The sequence below is a fragment of the Festucalex cinctus genome, chromosome 4 (assembly GCF_051991245.1).
Source record: "Festucalex cinctus isolate MCC-2025b chromosome 4, RoL_Fcin_1.0, whole genome shotgun sequence".
Taxonomy (NCBI): Eukaryota; Metazoa; Chordata; class Actinopteri; order Syngnathiformes; family Syngnathidae; genus Festucalex; species Festucalex cinctus.
The window spans coordinates 25,651,722-25,671,553 of NC_135414.1; the positions used below are offsets into that span (position 1 = coordinate 25,651,722).

The window sequence follows — 19,832 nt, forward strand, 5'->3', positions numbered from 1 at the left end:
CATAGATGGTGTATAAACCTGACAGTTTCCATTAACTATTATAATCTTGCTCTATTTGCATGATTTTTCTCAGGGTTCTCTCCTACTGTGAGTGCTTGTTTGTCTATATGAGTGTACCGAGCCTCTTGCTCAAAGTTAGCTGGGATATGGGAAACAGATAAACAGATACAGACCACCTGATTGCCTGGGTGAGCTACAATAATGCTCAGTGTTATAATGTTAAGTTGCAAAATATTACAAAACCAAACTACAAATCCCAACCACAACAATCAGCATTCTTGGACCTTCCTGTATTAGACTCAGCAGGTTGTACATAAAGAAGTGAGCCTGTCAAACAACGTTTAAGTCAGTGGTCCTCTCACAGGGTGGTGTCCAGCTGGCGTGAAGCGCTGTGTGATTGACAGCGTATGCAAATAAAGATGGACCTTGGAGAGGAATCCCAGCCATGGTGACCGCAGTGAGAATTTCCCCCGAAGTGACGCCCACATCATTACGGACCACTAACTGATATTGGTAGTGGGTGAATCTGGTGAGAGATGATGGCATTATGTTTACAACTGCCAATGCACCGACAGTATACTGATACTAGTATCAGTATCAGTGCTGGTACTGTACATGTTTGTACTTTACGAGACTGACATAACATTTGTGCAGGTGCCATGCTAATTGTGTAGAAATTATTTACGGTAACTACGCATGACAATACTTTGTTAGCTGACAAAAAATTTGGTCCTTCCTGGAAAAATGTACTATGAAATATTTCCATTAAAAAAAAATTAGTCTTTAAGATATCAACAAAAGCAACCAGAATGAAAAGTGCTGATGAGTTCAGAGTATGAGATTGCAGCAAAAAAGAAACAGCAACACCAAAAAGTCCACCCAGAGTGAGCAAAGTGGGAGTTAATAAAACAAAAAAAAAAAAAACATCATCTTGCACCAAGTGCCAAAGCGAGATTAGGGTGAGGCTGCGTGAAAAACAATTTAATTCTTTGGAATATTTGCTTAATGTATCTTTGAGCGGTATTAAAAAGATCGGCATCAGCCGCAGCTCGCCGATCGGCTCTGCACACACGGCCGGCTGCGTTTGCTCTAGAGCTCATTCCAGTAATCTCACCTGCTTAGGCCTTTATCTTGGTAGAACAATTTGGTGCCGGAGTAAACACGGAACCAGCGATGGAGATCTTCGGAAGGGTTATGGGATGGGGCTGTTACTATGGGGACGGCGGCGGCGGCCAGAGGCTGGTGGCTTTTGCGTCGCATTAACTCGTACCTGAAGGGGAAATTTGAATAAAAGAAAGAACATGCAGGATTAGATGTTCAAGAATGTGTTAGCATACGACACGTGTACAGATTATATGTGACGAAATGCATGTTAACAAAACTTTTTTTCAGCCAATTTAAGCCCTTATCACAAATTTCCTCCTCTTCAGCCATGTTTGCTATTTGTTTATGTTGACTGCGTCTCTCATCCTTCCCTTCCTCCTGTTGTGCTTTTCTGCAGGGTTTGTGTTTTCCGCTCCCCACAGTGATGCTAATTTCTGCTGTAATCAGAAAAGAAGGGCTTAATGCCACCTTTTAACCAACCCACTTAGACAAACACGCGGAGCTGAGCTGTGCAGAACACAGAGGCGGGCTCGTGCATTTTAATGACCTGTAAAGAACAACTGACTTTTACATGAAGACTTGTTGCCACAGAAGTGCGGGTCAGAACAGAGAAGAGCTGCTACCATGCCAATCAAAATATAGTGCACTATTTTGTGGTAAAGGTATTTGTACCCAGCTTGGTACCATTTCAAGGTCTTTTGAGTACATAAAGAATTTAGTAACACGTTCAACATACTATTAAGACGCCTGAAAAAATAACATCACTGTTAATGAAACATTAATGTCAGTCCTACCTGATGTTGGGTCCATTTGGCCTTTGCGGAGGCTGCCAAGAAACTGCAAGGAAGGACTCACTGACGGCCACCACCGACAGCGGTGCCAGGCCTTGCGGGCTGGTGGGGAATGTGGTAGCCGGAGAGGGCAGGCTTTCTGTGCATCCGCCAACATATCCGCCCCCCTTGGAACACACCAGCACGCTAACGCTGTAGTTTGTGTACGGAATCAGGTCGGTTGTCGCGACGACAAGCTCAGACGTGTTGCCGCCATTGTGGAAGATGCGAGGCTCTGGGAGACGAATCTCATAACCTTGGAGCTCACCATTGGGAATCAGAGGTGGAGACCATCTGACCTGGAAGAGAGGGGTATCAGTTTAGATTATAAAGATGTATACTCTTAGTTTATCATATAGGGCCTTATTTGCATTATAGACTTGTGCATTGGTCTAGCGGAGGTTTCTCTCAGCACGCTGAGGTTTCCTGGTCTAATGCTACATTCGAGGACGGTCAGAATTAGGATATATCAGGTTTTTTTTTTCCCAGTTCCGACCTGAAAGTGTTCGAGGCCAAAGTAGACAACCATTTATTTTTGTCCTCAACACTCATTTTGACCTCCAGCAAACATGCCTCCTCGCAATTTTGCTTCATTTATATTGTTTTTATCTTATTTCATAAGCATTCCATAGAGTTCAGTAGCCCACCGTATAATTTCATGCAGGGAGATAGCGGCATGCTGTCACGTACGTTGCATTACGTGGAGTTATGTTGAATATTTATGAATCAAGTTTTATACTCAAGTAAATTGTGTTTGACCATTCACGGTCCGTGTTTCCAAAGGGGTCGCCATTTTAGAGTGACGTCACATTGTAGTTGGTGAAGTCGGGCGACTTTTTTTCCCCGACTTCGCAAGTGGAATTTCCGACTTCAAGGGGGCGTTTCCAAACACATTTCCTGGTTTGAACTCGGAAAAGTCCGACTTCCGACCACCCTCGAGTGCAGCATTATTCTCACATGCAAGCGCTTCTTTCATTTGTTCGAGGTTGCCTCCATCCGGCCATGCTCCCTCCGTCGAAGTTTCTCAGTCAAAGTTTCGCCGGCATGTGTTTTCGTCAAGGCCATTTTTTTTTTGTGTGCGTCATTCCAACAAGTAGGGTAATACAGAGGATAAAAATAATCATAACCACATACATGGAAACGGTTATGCAAGGTAGCAGTAGTCATGTTCATTACACATCAAGTTAGTTGACCCGTTTTTTTTTTTCCCATAATGATATTTATATTGCCTGAACCTTTTATTTTTTTTTAATTATTGTGACAGTTTCACACTGGATCAAATGAATTCACTTTATATTATTTCCTATGGGAATCATTGTTTCAAAATATGAACAAATCAGAGTTCAGACAGTGTCCTTTGAGGTACCACTGTATTCTCCGCTTGCTGAGAACAGCAGAAAGCTTTTAGATGGATGAACTACTGGAAGTCACAGAACAGTGTGTGCGTGTTGGGGTGTGTGTGTGTGTGTGTGTGTGTAAACACATACAGTATCTTCATCAGAGTGTGGACACAGTGGCCAGCATGTTGCCGGAGTCCTACAAAGTGTTGTCTTGTGGGTGGCATTCCAGCGTGCATGTGTCATCACTTGCGTCTGCAATCAAATCTCTCGCGAGGAGAGATAACCTGACTTTGACTTGGACAGACGATTCCTTTCATCACATTTAAAACGGGGAGGGTGTGCGCCTGCCTACGCACGCACATACAAAGATGCACGCGCACGCATGCACAAACGGCATGCTAAAATAATGAAAGGCGGCCGGTAATGGAATTGCCGCATGCAAAAACAAAAGCTTGCAGTTGCCGAGCGGTGCATCTGATTTGGAAGCTGTTCAGGCTGTCAGCATTTTAGGGCGGCGGATGAAGGTAAAGTGGAACGCACAAATGTTAAAACACACAAACTCATTTGCATCTTTCATGTGAAATCGTATGACATCCGTGCGGACGCGTTTTTGCGAATGCATTCGAATACAAACGACTGTGCATTTATGCTTATGACTTACGACCGCACATCTACTTAATGCTAACAGACTGCGCGCGTTAACACACTTAGGCACACAAACTGTCATGTACAATAAGTCATCAGTTCAGAGACGCTTGCGACTTATGAGTGTAGGTGATTAGGTGGTCAAATGCTGATGAGAATATTATGAATGAATGTCAGGAACAATTATTTCTCATGCAACCTTGATATTCATTTAACAAGTGACACTGCGAGGTGATACAGGACACCCACACACCCACAAAGTTGCGCGCACACATACACAGCTAGCCGCATATGGGCAGGGTCATGTTGAGTTAGGTAGCTCATTTCCCAAAGTGCGTGTAGGGTGTGCTTTGTGCTAGAAGTCATTTACAGATTGAATAGCTTGATGTAATCTGGAGATTGTGAAGACAGCGCAGACCCTCGGCTGACACAGACCACGGGGGCTAAGGCCAGTACAGTCTCGGCGTGTGCGTGTGCGAGTGCTTATGTGTATTTGAGCGAGAGAGCGCCAAATGATAATGTGGGGAGTGAGGTGTGCGAGCATCATGCTATTATTATATTCAAAAGAAGGCATTGAGAGAGTGCTTTTTAGCTGACAGCACAATTCTGTTCTTTCAACACACAAGCGCCAGCGCAATGACTTGAGTATGCAGGTCAAAGAGGAAAGAGGGAATTATATGGATGATTTTCATGTTAAATGTTATACAGATAAACAGCCGTGTTCAATGGCTACTTATTTATTTGAGCTTGTTCTGCAATAGGTGCCTATATTATGTATATATTTTCATACTGGGAAAGTACCGATACCAGGCCTTTTTTCAAGGTATCGGTACTTGTGGTTGGTTTATAATAGGGAACTACAAATTAGAATTTAGAAGAATCTAAAATTGCCATTAATGTTATATTGGGATATAAAGGGTTTTCTTTAAAATTAAGGCAAATTTTACGTATCAAAAGTACTAGTGGTATAAGTGCTTGGTATCGATATCGATGACTAGTCAAGAGTTAAGTACTTGTACTGGTATCAGTCTAAAAAAGGTGGTATTGAGCATCCCTACTTTTTAGAACCATTTGTTCAACAATAGGGGCTGTCATATCTGGGGTCACACCAGGGTTAAGTTTGAGTTCATGACCTGTTAAGTTTGGGTTCATGACCGTGAGGTCAAGTGTCTGTTATGTACTGATGTAACAAGTGTCTGTTTTGAATTGATGTAACAGCATCTAGTTTCAACTGGTTTTAAGTCATGTGACAGCTATGTGATGTCAGGAGCTTTGTGATGTCAATCTTTATCCTTTACTTAGTCACAAACAATCAGATCGAATCACTTTCTGTAGTTGCGGTCTGATAAGTGTGTGTGTTTGTCGGATTATCACCACTGTCCCTCTGTGCAACTCTTTTTTTTCTCGTCTAGTCAAGTTTGTTCAATGCCTTTCGATGTGAATAAATAGTTAAAATCTTATTTGTGTCTGCGCTTTGGGATCCAACGTCAGCACATAACGGGCTGGTTAACACGTCCGCCTCCCAGTGCTGAGGACGCAGGATCGACTCCAGGCTTCGGCCTTCCTGGGTGGAGTTTGCATGTTCTCCGCGTGCCTGTGTGGGTCTTCTCCGCGTTCTCCAGTCTGTGTGGGTCTTCTCCGCGTTCACCAGTCTCCTCCCACATTCCAAAGACATGCTTGGCAGGTTAATTGGGTGCTCTGAATTGTCCCTAGGTGTGCTTGTGAGTGTGACTGGTTGTTCGTCTCTGTGTGGCCTGCAATTGGCTGGCAACCAGTTCTGGGTGTACCCCGCCTACTGCCCGAAGCCGGCTGGGATAGGCTCCAACACCCCCGTGATCCTTGTGAGGAAAAGCAGTTAAGAAAATGGATGGATGGATGGATGTTCAACAATAGGACAAATGTTAAGTGCTGCATTTGTGATGTGCACTGAAGAAGAATCTGGAACAAGAGACCATTTAGAGAATTAAGGGAAGTACTGTAGTCCAAATCCTCTCGGTTGTCAAGGTCAATTGTTAACCAGGAAGCGGCCTGCCATCCTGTCCAATTAGCGTCAACCAGGAAGAACATTTTCCTTCTTGGATGTCTGACCCCAAAAGCTTTGCAGCTGTGGAGATGACAGGGGTGGTTCGGGAATAATGACGAGCATTAGCATTTTTTGGCTGTTAGCATTAGTGCAAGGCTGTGCGCGAGTGTGTGTGTGTGTGCGTGCCGCCTGTGCATGCAGCGTTAGTGTTTGTGTGTTTTCTTGATAGGCCTTGATGTGGGATTAGCCAGAGCTGGAATTTAACGCCGGCCCCTCCTTCAAAATGGCCGACAGGAAGGAAGCCGTCTTCGACAGGGTCACAGCCCCACCCATTTTGTGAAGGGGACCTTGAGTTGAATGTTTTTGCTTTCTCATTAAATCCCGAGAAGGAAAGACAGAGGAATGAGTGTGACATTGCTGTGACTTTTCAACACTGTCAATCTCAGAGAGACTAGATAGATCCACAATTGCACTTTCTTATTTTGTGTATTTTACACACAAGACAAGTTAATTATTGAAGGTCAAATCAAACTGGAGATCACCTGCAGTGATTCCGGCCCCAACACTTTGACCCTCGGCGGCGTCATACCGGCAGGTCTGGAAGGTCTGGTGGTAATACCCACCCAAGGTCCTGCAAGTATGGACATGCTTGAGTTTGACAGAGCGAGCCATTACATTTTTAGGCATGAGGGGCCAACAATTCCAGTGTTACCTGTGGAACTGCCAGCCTGATTCTGTAGAACAAGTCTATAGTGATAACTTGTCCATGGACTAAGTGCCGATGAAGAGTCCAGAAAGGAAAGCGGAAGTGGTTCTGGAGGAAGGTGGCCTACTGTGGAGATCTGTTCCGTCCCAGCAACTCGGCGTTCAATCAGCCACCTTTGCCAAAATTCACATTATATTAACATTCCACCCAAGTCCTGCAGTGCAGGTTTCTATTTGTAACGGACTGTTCAGACAGTTTGTGGACTACACACATGCAATGTGGTTCCCTTATGATTTGGTCTAAATGCAGTCAGGGGACTCTCTTGGGAAAATCGAATTGTAATTCTAAAAAGGTACAGAGGAATGAGGTCTCAAATATATGATCATATCTCACCTCTCCAAAATCCCGTTGGGACTTTGTGGTGCACCCCAGGACAGGAGAACCGAAGTAGGGGTGTCAGAATAAAGGTGGGGTGCCGGGATGCCTTCGGGAGGAGCTGGCAACGTTTGAAAGTGCAAAGTTTTGGACACTGAGCAACCAACAGTGGTGCATGCTTCCAGCTAGACGATTGGGGAATAATACATTTGCAAAGTTGAACAACTGTACTACAAGTTCGGACCATATTTACAGAAGGTCAAATATTTTACCTGAACGTGGTAGGAGTGGTATGGGAGGAGGTGAAAGAAGGTGTAGCTTGTGTTGCTCCCTGAAAGATTGACTGATGGAGGGGATGGACTAAAACCTGTGAGTGAGTTTGATGAATTGGCGGAGTGGAGGACATCTTGATTGATTAATTGTTCAATATTCGGTCTGCTTGAAATGTATCCTTTGTGTGACACTGCTGGGTTTTGGTACACCCCTGCAATGTCAGCGGCTTCTATAGATTGTAATACGTTTGAACCAATGACTTGACCGCTATAGACTGCATGTGTGGACTCTAGAGTCTGGTTGCCCTTTGATAGGTGACTGTCTGATCCAAGCACGGCAACACTTGACGCTGGCTTCGAGTTTTGACTTGAGTAAAGATTGTCCTCTTCAATTCTTGGGTCAGACGTGATGCTTGCGTTGGGTCCCAAATTGGTGCCAGGTTTGTCATATAAATCAGACACAGGGCTAGGGTGTAGATAAAGGCTGTAATTTCTTATCATGCCATTTGGTTGCGAGGGCGGGACCCATGTGATTGTCACATTTCGAGGATGCAGCTGTGCAACAGTCGGAGGGTCAAGTGGACCTGGACCTGTTGGGAAGATTGGAGTGTTACGCTATATATGGAAAACTTGATGACATTTTAAATGGGTAATATAATTTCTCTTATGTAATATGCAACTCTTTCATCAAATCTGTTTGCAATTAACAGAAAAGCAGAAATAAATACTACAAGTCAAAGCACTATATGATATATAAGTCAACTTTTAAAACCTGCCTAAGAATTTAAAAAAGGAAAAAACACATCATGTTGTCACACCCAGTGAAATGATTTCTAACACCCAGAAATATATTTAAATATAATTTTTTTTTCCCAAGCACTTGAAATAGCACCTTTTAGGGCCAGGATCAGGGGCCATGATAGAATCACATCAGGGGATGCTGGATGGACCACAAAAGGCTGTTACTTACATCTAAGTACCATGCATATTTTTCTTTAAAGTATTTAGACTAAGATTGCAACTAAATACAGTAGTTTTGTTTTTACAATGAATCATGCACAAAAAAATAAATAAAAAAAATAAATAGAAAAATAAATCAAATTGACCGACCAGAAAGAAAATGATTTAAATGAATTTACTGGTTTGTTTGGTTTGTTGGTTTGTTTAAAAAATGTTGATCAAGATGTCTTATTTTGATTAAATACTTTAAATGCTTTCACGGAGGGCTACGGAAACCTGAAAAAAAAATAAAATAAAAAAATAAAATAAAATAATAATAATCATGAAGATCTGTTATAACAGATAACAGACAATATGTATTATAGTGTTTTATATCTACATTGCATCCTCATTTTGATTGAGAAGGTGTACCTAATCAAGTGTCCAGTAAGCACAACTGGCTAGCAAACGGACTTGAGAAAGTGATGTAACTTCCGCCACAAGGTCTACCCCACAACTCCCCTGGCGTTTACATTCCACTGTAGGCCTATTGCCCACGTCACGGATGCACACACATACTGTAGACATTTCCTACAATAACACACTCACATGCTACCACACACACGGTGATGCAGGAGAGCAGTAATGGGGCTCTGTGAAGGGCAAGCGAATCAAGGTGACTGAGCGGACTGAGGAAGCGTGCTGTGCCACTAAGTGCTACCGCTAACCTCTAACGGCTTTCCCAGATAGATGCAGATGCCTGCGTGTGTATGTGTGTGTGTCTTTACAACTAGCTGAGACATGAGAGGCGTGTACACGCATGCATGTGTGTGTGTGTATATGCCGACGGGTGTGTGAGTGTTTTGCACACGGTCACGCACGCGCGCAAATTTGATGCCGTTTATCAGTATGTCCCCATTTTCGTTCACCTGGAATGAACCGTAATTACTTTTTTTCTTAGTTCTTAATATCCTTATTCATCAAACTTTGTACCTGAAGGGACTTACAGAAGGAAACTTTGATGTTGTAAAGTTAACTGCTGCAGTGAAGTATAAAAAAAACCAAAAAAAAAACCACTTGATCCAGAGGTTAAAGCCATTAAATAGCTTTGAAAAAAGTCCTGTAATGTAGCACTGCTTTGCACAGTAGTAGTAACATGTATGCATTCATTGAACGTAACTCACACTTAAAACATTCTTACTACATCACAAGGATTTCACATTACAGTAGAACATTTGAGGTCAAACAATTTGCTCCTGAGAGAGATTTTGAAAAAAGTTTGAAATAATAGAAACAAATGATCTGGACAAATCGGTGACTATCATAAAACCTTTTGAAAAATAGTCAATATAGGCAATTTTTCAAGTCCCATCCAAACAATCTTTAGCAACGATCAGAACAATTTAAGTTAACCTATGTAAAGACAACATCATTTGTCTGTAACTTGACAGAAATGCTCGAGTGGTATTGCTTCAAATGCAACTTTTCTAATTGAACATGTCCTCCAAAACCCCATGTTGAGGCTGTTCCTTCTATTGGATGATTTTATACTAGTCGTTTGACTTCAGAGGTTTCACAATCCTCTGTATTTCATATCCAAAATACAAACCACAAGGTTTCCCTTTCAAAGTAATCTCACTGGAGTGAAATGCACTCAATCCCAGTATTCTATACCAGACATCCATGCACTCTTCTGGGATCCTCCACATCTTGATGTCGTCCACATCTTCAAAACGGGTCTCCTTAATAACCCCCTTGCACTTTAAATAAAAAAAAAAAAAATCAAATGAGGCGAGGTCGAGTGAGTCGGGAGGCACATCCAAAATGGCAATGTCCTCCTCGGCTAGGAACTGTCAAGATGCGGTGTGTCATCTGGTCACCATTGAAGGGGAAAACTCATAGCTTTGGTATGAAATACAGCACAACTTTGACAAGTTTTCTGACAGTTGTCAATAATGCAAAAACTGAATCTAACTACGCCCTTTCCCTCTCTCTACCTCCCTCACAGTCTCTCTCTCTCTCTCTCTCTCTCTCTCTCTCTCTCTGTCTGCTAAATAAACAATGCGGCGAGTTGACCTTTTGGGTTAACAGGTTTTTATGCTAGCTCTACTCAGCACTCACACTGATTCACTTACCACCAAAAGGTCCAGTGAACCCCACGAATAAGCACGAGCCCGTCTCGCTGTCTGTCTTCTATGTGCACGTCTGCCTGCGTGTTCCGCTGCCTTACTTCCAGTTCCTTCTCGACAGATTGGGGTGCTTCTCTTTTTATCTAACTGCGTGGATAATTAGACATCCTTGTATGTGTCTGCTTGGGGAAGACCCAAAATACAAAAATTAGGAAGAAATGAATGTTCCTTTTATTCTGGCACCTCTTTGTGTGCAAAATACATGCACGTTTTTAGTTATCAATTGGAACTTTCAGGCCAGTATTCTCATTCCAGAGTCTTTCAAACCACAAAACATAAGTCAGTCACCTTGATCAAGCCTCACCCACACACAAAGTAACCCTTGTCATCACCACCCTCCCCATTCCCTCTCTTCACCCCCCCAACCAGTGTTGAGTGTTATTTAAGCTTTACTGGCGCGTGTAAAATTCTGCAATTTGAAGGGCTGTTAAGTTTTTCAATTGAAATTTTCATTTAAGATGCAGGTGATGCTTTTTTCCCTTTTTTTTATTATTATTATTTTTTTTATTTTACTGACACTTTACTGCCCTCTGGATAGGAGGAAAGGGGCGTTGAGAGAATGGGTGGTAAGCCCCCACCACATACTTATTGTCAAGACTTCCTTCCTTGTCTCATTTTCCCCTGACCGTCTCCGTCCTCGTACCTCGACAACCCTGCGTCTTTCCTTATTCCTCCCCCTCTCTGCGAGCTCCCTTACACATCCTCTCTTCAGTAAAACATGGTAGCAGAAGGCTACAGCGGGAGCGTGGGGGCCACCAAGCCCTAAATCACATTTATAAGGATTTGGTTAGCATAGTAATAACACAATCAAGAGACAAGAGACTAGAAAAGGGGGAGGGGGGAAGGATGGATGGAGAGGGTTTGCATGTACTGCATGTGTGTTACTTTCCAGTCCTTTGTGCATTATTTGGCATTAAAATCAGTCTGCATATAAATATGTAACAATTATTATGAGAATATAAAACATTTGGCCTCCGGTGTGTGCACCGAAGGTTCTTGGGCGCAAACGAGTGGGTGACGGGTCTCCTGAAGGTGAACGGAGCTGCTAAAAGTCAAAATCGAAGCTGAGCTTAAGCGTTATCGGCACGCTTACGAAGCCGCGTCAAACCATGACAAGCAATAGTGTGAGAATTTACATTGCATTTCATATCTTTACTTCCTAATGTCGACGTTGCTTGAGGAGACGCCAAGACGAGACGGGGAAAAGGAGCCAGCGGGAAGACGCGTGATGCGTCTCCAAGGTCACGAGTTTGATTTGTATCCCTCACATCGAGAGTAGACCTAATGTGCATTATATCCTTTGAAAAACCACGACTGAGCAAGTAACTCAGAGTTGTCAGTCATTCAAATTTCTTTCAATCGAACTTTCAGCTGCTGACATTTGGGAGGGATTTATATAATTCCCGCTAACCTTCAGACCAATCTATGGGATATAAAAGAGGAACTAAACATTTGAAAATCATATATGGCATTAGAATCAAATGTGTGCCTTAGCCAGGGCATAAAATCATTTAAACCAGTGTAGAATTAGTAGCCCGATTTATACAGGTGACTGCTAAAGATTCTCAGAGGCTTACACAATTGAGAAAAATACAGAAATGTTTTTTTTTGTTCTTCTTTAACCCTGCTCAGCTAACTTCATATTAAAGAAAGTTCCTACAAAATACAGTCCGGGGTGATTTGAATAATCTAGAATCATTTATGATTATTATCATTAGGCATAGGTGAATATCGGTGCCGATACAAGACTTATTTTATTAAGATGACGGCATCCGAAGCCAGCATTTGCCGACCTTTTGTGGCGGTTTTACAAACAAGAACTAGAAATGAAAGGAAGGGAAAACTAATTTTATGTATCAAAATTACCAGTGGGTAGTATTAGGAATGTAACGATATGCAAACATCACAATATGAAAGTCATGATACGATAATTATGACGGTATTGTGGGGAGATGGCGATACAAAAGAAGGTCACAATATTGTAAAAAAAAAAAAAAAAAAAAAAAAAAAGGAGTTCATACTTAAAAAACAAAACTCCACCCAAGAAGGCCGGAGCCTGGAGTCAAACCCGAGTCCTCAAAACTGGGAGGCGGACGTGCTAACCAGCCTTCCACCGTGCCGCCCGGTCCAAAATTAAACCAGCCACCAAAGGGAGCTCAAACTACACAAATGGAAACCAACCTGACTATATCGTGCCAGTTATCGCAATATCACGATATTGCCACTATCGTTACATCCCTAACCAGTATCGGTAACTACTCAAGAGTTGAGCACTCCTACTGGTTTTGATCTGAAAAATTGTGGTATCAAACACCCCTAATTATCATATTATTTCTAAAAACATCGTCTATAATCCTTTTTGTTATATAACAAAATAAGGTGTGATAAGGAATTAGGTTATATTACAGTGGGCCTATCATCCATCCATCCATGAAAGGTAAAATGTTACTTTTTAAATGCAGTCATTAAATAACATGAATTCTTTGTGAAGTGTCAGTATCTCTCACCTCATGTGATGTTCCTTCTCCATTTCACTCTTAGCTTTTGAGTTCAATTTGGTGAAAATGCTTTTTAAAATGGTCACTCACGCGCACATGCACTGTATGCACGCCCTCAAATACTGCTAGGCTAAGAACATTTTGACAAAACGGTGCTTTTAATCAAAGTCTCTTGAACATGCTATGACACACACAAATAACAGGCGTGTGCGCGCACGCTTCTGACGGACACACACTCTCTTAGATCACTTAGCTGGTGTGAACATGCGAGTAGACAGAGGAAAGGGAGCTGTCCAACACGGCCGGAGTTTATGTTCACAGGAGCCGTCTGTCTGTTCTGCAGCGGCAGGAATTCATAGGGACCAAATTACATTAAAAAGATGGATATAAAACTTTAATGGAATGATAAAAAGGAAAGGAGGAAACGTGGGTCCCTCAATTTCTGTGTTCCGTCATTAGGCTTCTCCTTTCTTCCCTCCCCCATTTTTGTCTCTCGTTCCTTGTTCTATACCTTACCTCTTTTTTCCCCATATTTCCCACTCCAATCTTCTCTTTATTTCTCATCTGACTCCCTCTATTCTCTCCATCACCACTTGTAAATAGTTAAAGTGATAGTCAGTCAAATAGAAGAGGTGAAATTCCCTCTGTTGAAATGCAAAGAAGACTGACAGAAAAGAAAGGAGAAGAAAAGGTGAGGAACGTGGAGAGTAATTTAAGAATTTAACCTCTCGAATGCCACACTGCGCAGTTCAGTATATTATGACAAATGGGAGCAGCAGAGTCACGGCTCACAACCAAGTTTCATCAGAAACAAAATGCAAAAGTACTGCCTACCAAAAACATGTTTGAATGAGTCTGTTTCATGTTTCTTTTGCCACAATTAGTCCTACTTATGTTTTCTTTCGAGTTTACAAATACTTCATCTGGCTGAAAAATAATTGCATTTAAAAATTCATGCTCTATAAGGTTTATGTTTGGAGATGACAGGTGAAAAATATTTGGTGATGTCAATGGGTCACACGCTCAAAATGTCCACACAATATTAAGTCTTCAATTTATGCTTCTGTTCCAATACTTTTCCTTACCCAAAACATGCTATTTTGTTTTGTCTTGGCCCAAATACCATTTAAGGATAATATTAGATCTAGCTGAACTGTTCTCATCTCAAACTAAAAATTTTTTTAGTTGACAGAAAAAAATAGAAGACCAATATTTTGGTGTTTCTCATCCCTAATAGATCCTCATAGTTATTAGAGATTTATTCCTGGCAGTGGGGAACCACAAATGTGTAACCATCACCTGCGAAGTCTGTTGCATCCTCAAAAACACTTACTGCAACACCAACTAAATTAAAACAATAGTGACACAAATATAGCTCTGTTTGTTACAGTTTGTGCATGTGCGTTTTGAATTTAATTCTGCATTCCAAGTCGAGTGAAACAGGGTCATAACTGAATACATCCTAAATGACAGCAGATGTGTGCGTGAGCCCGAAAGCAGCGGCGTGTGAAAGTGCATTTGCGTTCACGTGAGCAACAACAAGGATTTGTACAAACTCATTTCTTGTGTTGTGTACATGCGCACATATCAAACGTATGCAAATCTCAGCAGCTTAATGATTATGTATGCCACAATAATGTGCTGCTAATTAATATATAACTTTTCACTGAAGAGGCTGCACCAGTGGCTAATATGATTCTATTACCACAATTAGCCCACAATGACACTGGCTAGGTCACGCACACACTCACTTACACAAACACTGAAACGCCGACCCGTATAGACACACACGCCGACACACTGTACAGTATGCAAGTCTCGCTCTCTCACACTGTCAGGTTCATCCTGCTCATACCACGAGTAACTTCCCCAAGCAAGATATTGATGCCTTTCTGATAATAAGCACTAGTCAGTTGAGAAATTCTCTCAGAATCATGTAAAATGATGTCAAGCAGAAACGCCATGTACGAATTGGTAGTGACTCAAATAGAGATGTGAATTGTCCGTTAAAAATGAATGCGGGATCAGAATCCGAGCATTAACGCCGTTATTTCAGTGATGGCATCTCACGCCATCACAGGAACATATGAAATGGAGTTTGGACACCAGGTTAGCTTAGTGCTAGCTAGGATGAGATTAGGACAACACAATGGAATGGATTTAAGACAGTTTAGATTTATGGCAAAATGTGTACTTACTGTCCTCTGCTGTGCGGAGAGTTTCCCATAGGCCTGTAGTCTGTCCATGTGTGTGTGACACCACGAGTTGGAAAAGATACTTGGTGTACGGAGACAGGCCCGGCACATAGTAAGAGAATGTGTCCGTTGCGTTTTCCAGGAGCCTGATTGTGAACAGGCACCAAAAAAAAAAAATTTATATATATATATATATATATATATATATATATATATATATATATATATATATATATATATATATATATATACCATTAATTAAAATCAACTATAAAAAGATCATAGTTACCTTAAGCACCTCAAATCATATATGATTGAAAACAATGCCTGGACATTTACTAACTGTTGGTTATCACTTGTATCAAGTGAACCAAAAAACATAAATTTATAAAATTCATAAAATTGACCTCAGCTACCTCTGTTAACCTTTCCTAAGCGTTACTCTATCAATATCATTTCCACATCCAGTGAATTATGTCAAATTACATTTATGATTTTAGCTCACTGTTTTTACCACTGAGGAAAGGCTAACCATAGAGCCTCAAATTAATTAATGCGAGAGCACTTCAAATACAAAATAAAAATAAAAAAAACGGAACGGTGATAATCACATTTTCATTAAAATCCACGGACATTTGTCAGCAGTGCACTGCACATTCAATCAACAGTTCAGTTGGAAAGCAAGTGAGGTATCTCCCATGCATTAATTGCATGGACCATCCTCACTGCTTTTAATCACATTCCCACATGGTACCTGGTTGGGTCTCAGGTATTCGTACATGATGAAGCGAGGAAACTGGGGTAACGTAACAGACCGTTGTCATAAATGAGGGACCACTGGCCATTTAGCATTAGACGGACAGAAGGGATGAATGAATGAATAAATCAGGGAACAATGAGATCTCGAAAGCAGAAGAAGAGGAGGGCATGCTTGTCTGATATATAATACATGTACCTAGTCATTTATTTATTACCACAGAATGAGAGCCTCCTCTTCTTGGATTAAATTGCAATTTGTTGTCAGGAAGCATGTAATGAATACATATCAGATGCACAGCCCCTCTCTCTTTATTCTATCACATGTTCTGTACCTGTCTGTCTCATTCTGGCCATTTTTGATATTCCCTTTTCAGTGGTTTTTTCTCTCCAACCCTCCAACCCATTCAGTTCAATTTCCAGAGAGTCTGTCATTTTGATATGACATGTTTTGCTGTGCTTGATAATGTATCCATGCTTATTTGTAGATCATTTACAGTATGCTGTACAGTACATGCTTTTGTGACAAGTGTGTGCTCATCATTTTCGCTAAACCTTGCCTCATCATAGGTCTCTGGGGTGATGTCCTCATTTGAAGTCCGTAGCGAAGAGGGCCCGGGGCATTGGAGTGGGCTGGTTCGGACCAAGACACATTTAGACTGGTGCTTGTGGCTCCACTGAGTGTCAAGGTGGACAATCCGTCTGGAGCTGTAGTGAGAGAAATGGAGAAAGGAACATTAAGACAGGAGAGTGAGAGTAGGTTCAAACTGCCCATCCTAGTGGTCTTTTTAATTCATATTTCACTGTCTTACGATGTCATCATGGCACATCCAGTAGGAGAGATTGTGGCTGAGTTAGTTTAGAGTAAACGGGGCGGTATTGGCTCACTGGTAGAGTGGTCACCTCCCAACCCATAGATTGTGGATTCGATCACCCCAGTTGCTCCTGATGCTGCACCATCAGTAGGTGACGCGCTTTGAGTGTCTTAATAGGTGGTTATACAAGTGAAAGACCATTTACCATAAACAGCAAGAGATTTTGGCAGAGTTCAACAAGGAAAACAGCAAGGAGGGGAAAACGGGGGACTAATGTGGTGTCTTAGTGGCCTAAGATCTGAGACACAAGACAGATGAAGTCCTGTGATGTGGTTAAAAAAGAAAACAAAAATACAAACAAAAAATACAAAGCCCTGTTCAGCCTAAAATACACCTCAAAGCAGTCTACATAGCGCAGTAGCTCATGGCTGAGCCTAAACTTCCCTACTGTGCCATTAGAATCGGTTGAATCTTGCTGCTTTTCTCTCCCCTTTTTATAAGTCAAGGCAGGGCTTTACATCAAAAAGGTGACAAATACATATAGCCGAGCGGTGGCTAACTTTATATCCAACCCATGGGAAAAGGCAGCAGGCTACTTGTTAGGTTGCTTGCTCAAAAACAGTAATATTGTAAAGATGTGGATGATATTTAGGCTATAGTGCGAGAGAAGTATGTGAACCATTTTGAATTTCTTAAATTTCTGCATAAAGTGGCTATAATATGTAGTTTGATCTATCTAATCACAAGCGTAAACAGAGTCTGCTTAAACAAATAGAAACATTTATGTGTTTATATTTTTATAGAACATAACATGGCGATATTCAGAGGGCAGGGAGGAAAGCACATTGTGAACCCTCAGATTTAGTAGATGGCGGACCCTCCTTTAGCAGCAATGACCTCAACTCGGACAAGCATAATGATCATGATGCATTTTGGACCATTCCTCTTATACAAAACGGTTGCAGCTCATCAAGAATTCTGGGATGTCTGGGATGAATAGCACTGTTGAGGTCATGTGACAGCATCTCTCAACAAGGTTGAAAACATTATTGTTTGTGTGGTATTACTAACTGTTTATTCTTCTGATTTAGAAAAGATCAGACTATGCAGAATTGCAAAAAATGTCAAAGGGCTGACATCCTTTTCCCTCACATTGTAGACAAGACAACTGAGAGCGCCTGCTTCCTCCTAACAAAATCAGGGGCACCCAAAGAAGCACAACTCTTCAGAGCACAAATACAGAACAGTATTTTGTGCTGTAAAATGACATCTTGAGTCAGGGCGGTGACCACACTCATGGTGGAAATGGAGGGGACGCAAGGATAGACGGGATGCAAATATGTTAAGGGTGGCACAAAGAGGAGAAAATGAGAGTGCCGCTTGTTTTGACTGTGTAAAATAAGAGACGCTCTTTGGATACGAAGAAGTGACCCTTCAATCAAACACTGGTCTGGCGCTACTACAACCGCACTGATTGCACAAGTCATCTTAGCGCGAGGATGGCTATTAGGCACACACATACACACACACACACACACACACACACTAGTGAGCCTTTGTCTCTCTCATGCTGCGTTAGCAGGTACAATATCAGAGGTGTCACTAATCGTTTTAAACTATGCACTTTTATGTTCACTTCTCTGGGCCTGCTCTCCTCCTCCTCTCCTCTTGTGTCTCCTGCTCGGCTAGCTCGCCTCTGTTCTTTCACGGAACAAGGACGCATCAAGACAGTTTGCCTTAAAGACGTCTAAAGAGATGCCAGAGGCGCAGAGGTAGAAAGCCGGTTGGAAAGAGAGGAAACGTCTGCTATTTAAAATTTATACTTTCTCATGTCTTTGTTTTGAACTTGAACACTGGAACTTTCCTGAGTGAGTCTTTTGTTGTTGGAGGAATGGGTGCGGTACATGAGTCTGTATTCAACTCTTTGGTTAACATTAACTAAAGCACTGAGGTGAGCATTATGTGCCTTGTTAGCTCAGCTTGAACTATATAGGACGGGTATGCAGACTCGACAAACTGCTGTACAGTCTCATCAATCATTTTTTTGTCAGTAAATTAGTAGCTTACGGCTTATGTTCCTCTTGCCAAAAAAGTTGTTAGTATACCACACAAGATTCACATTGCAAGTTAATATTGGGGGTACTGAATATTTTTTTTGGGGAAAAATATCATGAATCAATCATTAGTATTTTCCTTGTTAAGGTTAGTTAGTGAATATTTGGACAACTATAGCAGTTTTTTTTTTTTTTTTTTTTAAAAGGATTTTCCTTAGTGCGACACCAATATGAATCTGACAATTTAGATCTGATTGAAATGAAGATCTTCAGCTTTAATCTGTTTCGAAAAATATGGTATTGACAACAGCCATCTATTGACTTGGTCTATGCAAATTTTATTTAAATTTGGGGTACGAGTCCAGGCTCTATACTCCAAAAACATGTAGCACTGAAAATGCTGAAGTGAAGGTAAACTACAGACAATGACCAATTTAAAAAGGTAGCTTTCCCGCCGTGTATTAAAAAAAAAAAAAAAAAAAAAAAAAAGACCAATTACGAATAGTTTTGTACAGAATCCCACAAAATTCTCCCTTTGATCATGTTCGAGGATAAGCAAAGTCAGATAGTTGCTGAAGGGGATTTGTGCATTTGTGGTACCTGCTGGAGACGTAGTAACGTTAAGCGCCGGGCTCTCAACACATCCCTGTGTGTTGCAACCTTTGACCCAGAAGCTGTAGTTGGTGTACGGCTGCAGGTCCGTCAACGTCAACCACCCGCCGGCTGCCGTGCCTGCGTCCAGCGCCGCATCGCCATCTGACCGACGACAGATAAGAGAAGTGGCGTAAATCTGACTGAGGCTGCTGCCTACATCGGGTGACATTATTGTCACGGTGCATTTATTTATTAGCGTCATCAGCGTGATGGCGAGAATGTGATTAATAAAACATACGCACGTGGAATGGGGAAATGGAGGCGGGAGAAAGAGTTGAAGAGAGAGGAATACTAACTGGGAATGATCAAAAGGGAGGTTTCCATATTGAGGTTATGCAAGGATAGTCAAAGAAAAGGGATCAGAAAATCCCACAATGCAAGCCTCTCCAATATATTTAGATGGACAGACGCACACAAACACATATCAGGCCTTTGTG

General features: G+C 41.7%; 1 protein-coding gene across 1 annotated transcript in view; it reads right to left on the reverse strand.

Moving 5' to 3' along the window:
- The window catches only part of ush2a (Usher syndrome 2A (autosomal recessive, mild)), a 158,258-nt gene that overhangs the window by 60,939 nt on the left and 77,487 nt on the right, over window positions 1-19,832 (reverse strand). Inside the window, exons 47-56 of the mRNA XM_077519899.1 lie at window positions 19,342-19,497; window positions 16,433-16,580; window positions 15,120-15,262; window positions 7,296-7,885; window positions 7,042-7,208; window positions 6,655-6,821; window positions 6,485-6,573; window positions 1,899-2,233; window positions 1,115-1,270; window positions 363-526 (exon numbers count right to left, since the gene is read on the reverse strand). Of these exons, the coding sequence (XP_077376025.1) occupies window positions 363-526; window positions 1,115-1,270; window positions 1,899-2,233; window positions 6,485-6,573; window positions 6,655-6,821; window positions 7,042-7,208; window positions 7,296-7,885; window positions 15,120-15,262; window positions 16,433-16,580; window positions 19,342-19,497 (2,115 nt within the window). The remainder of the gene's footprint in view (window positions 1-362; window positions 527-1,114; window positions 1,271-1,898; window positions 2,234-6,484; window positions 6,574-6,654; window positions 6,822-7,041; window positions 7,209-7,295; window positions 7,886-15,119; window positions 15,263-16,432; window positions 16,581-19,341; window positions 19,498-19,832) is intronic.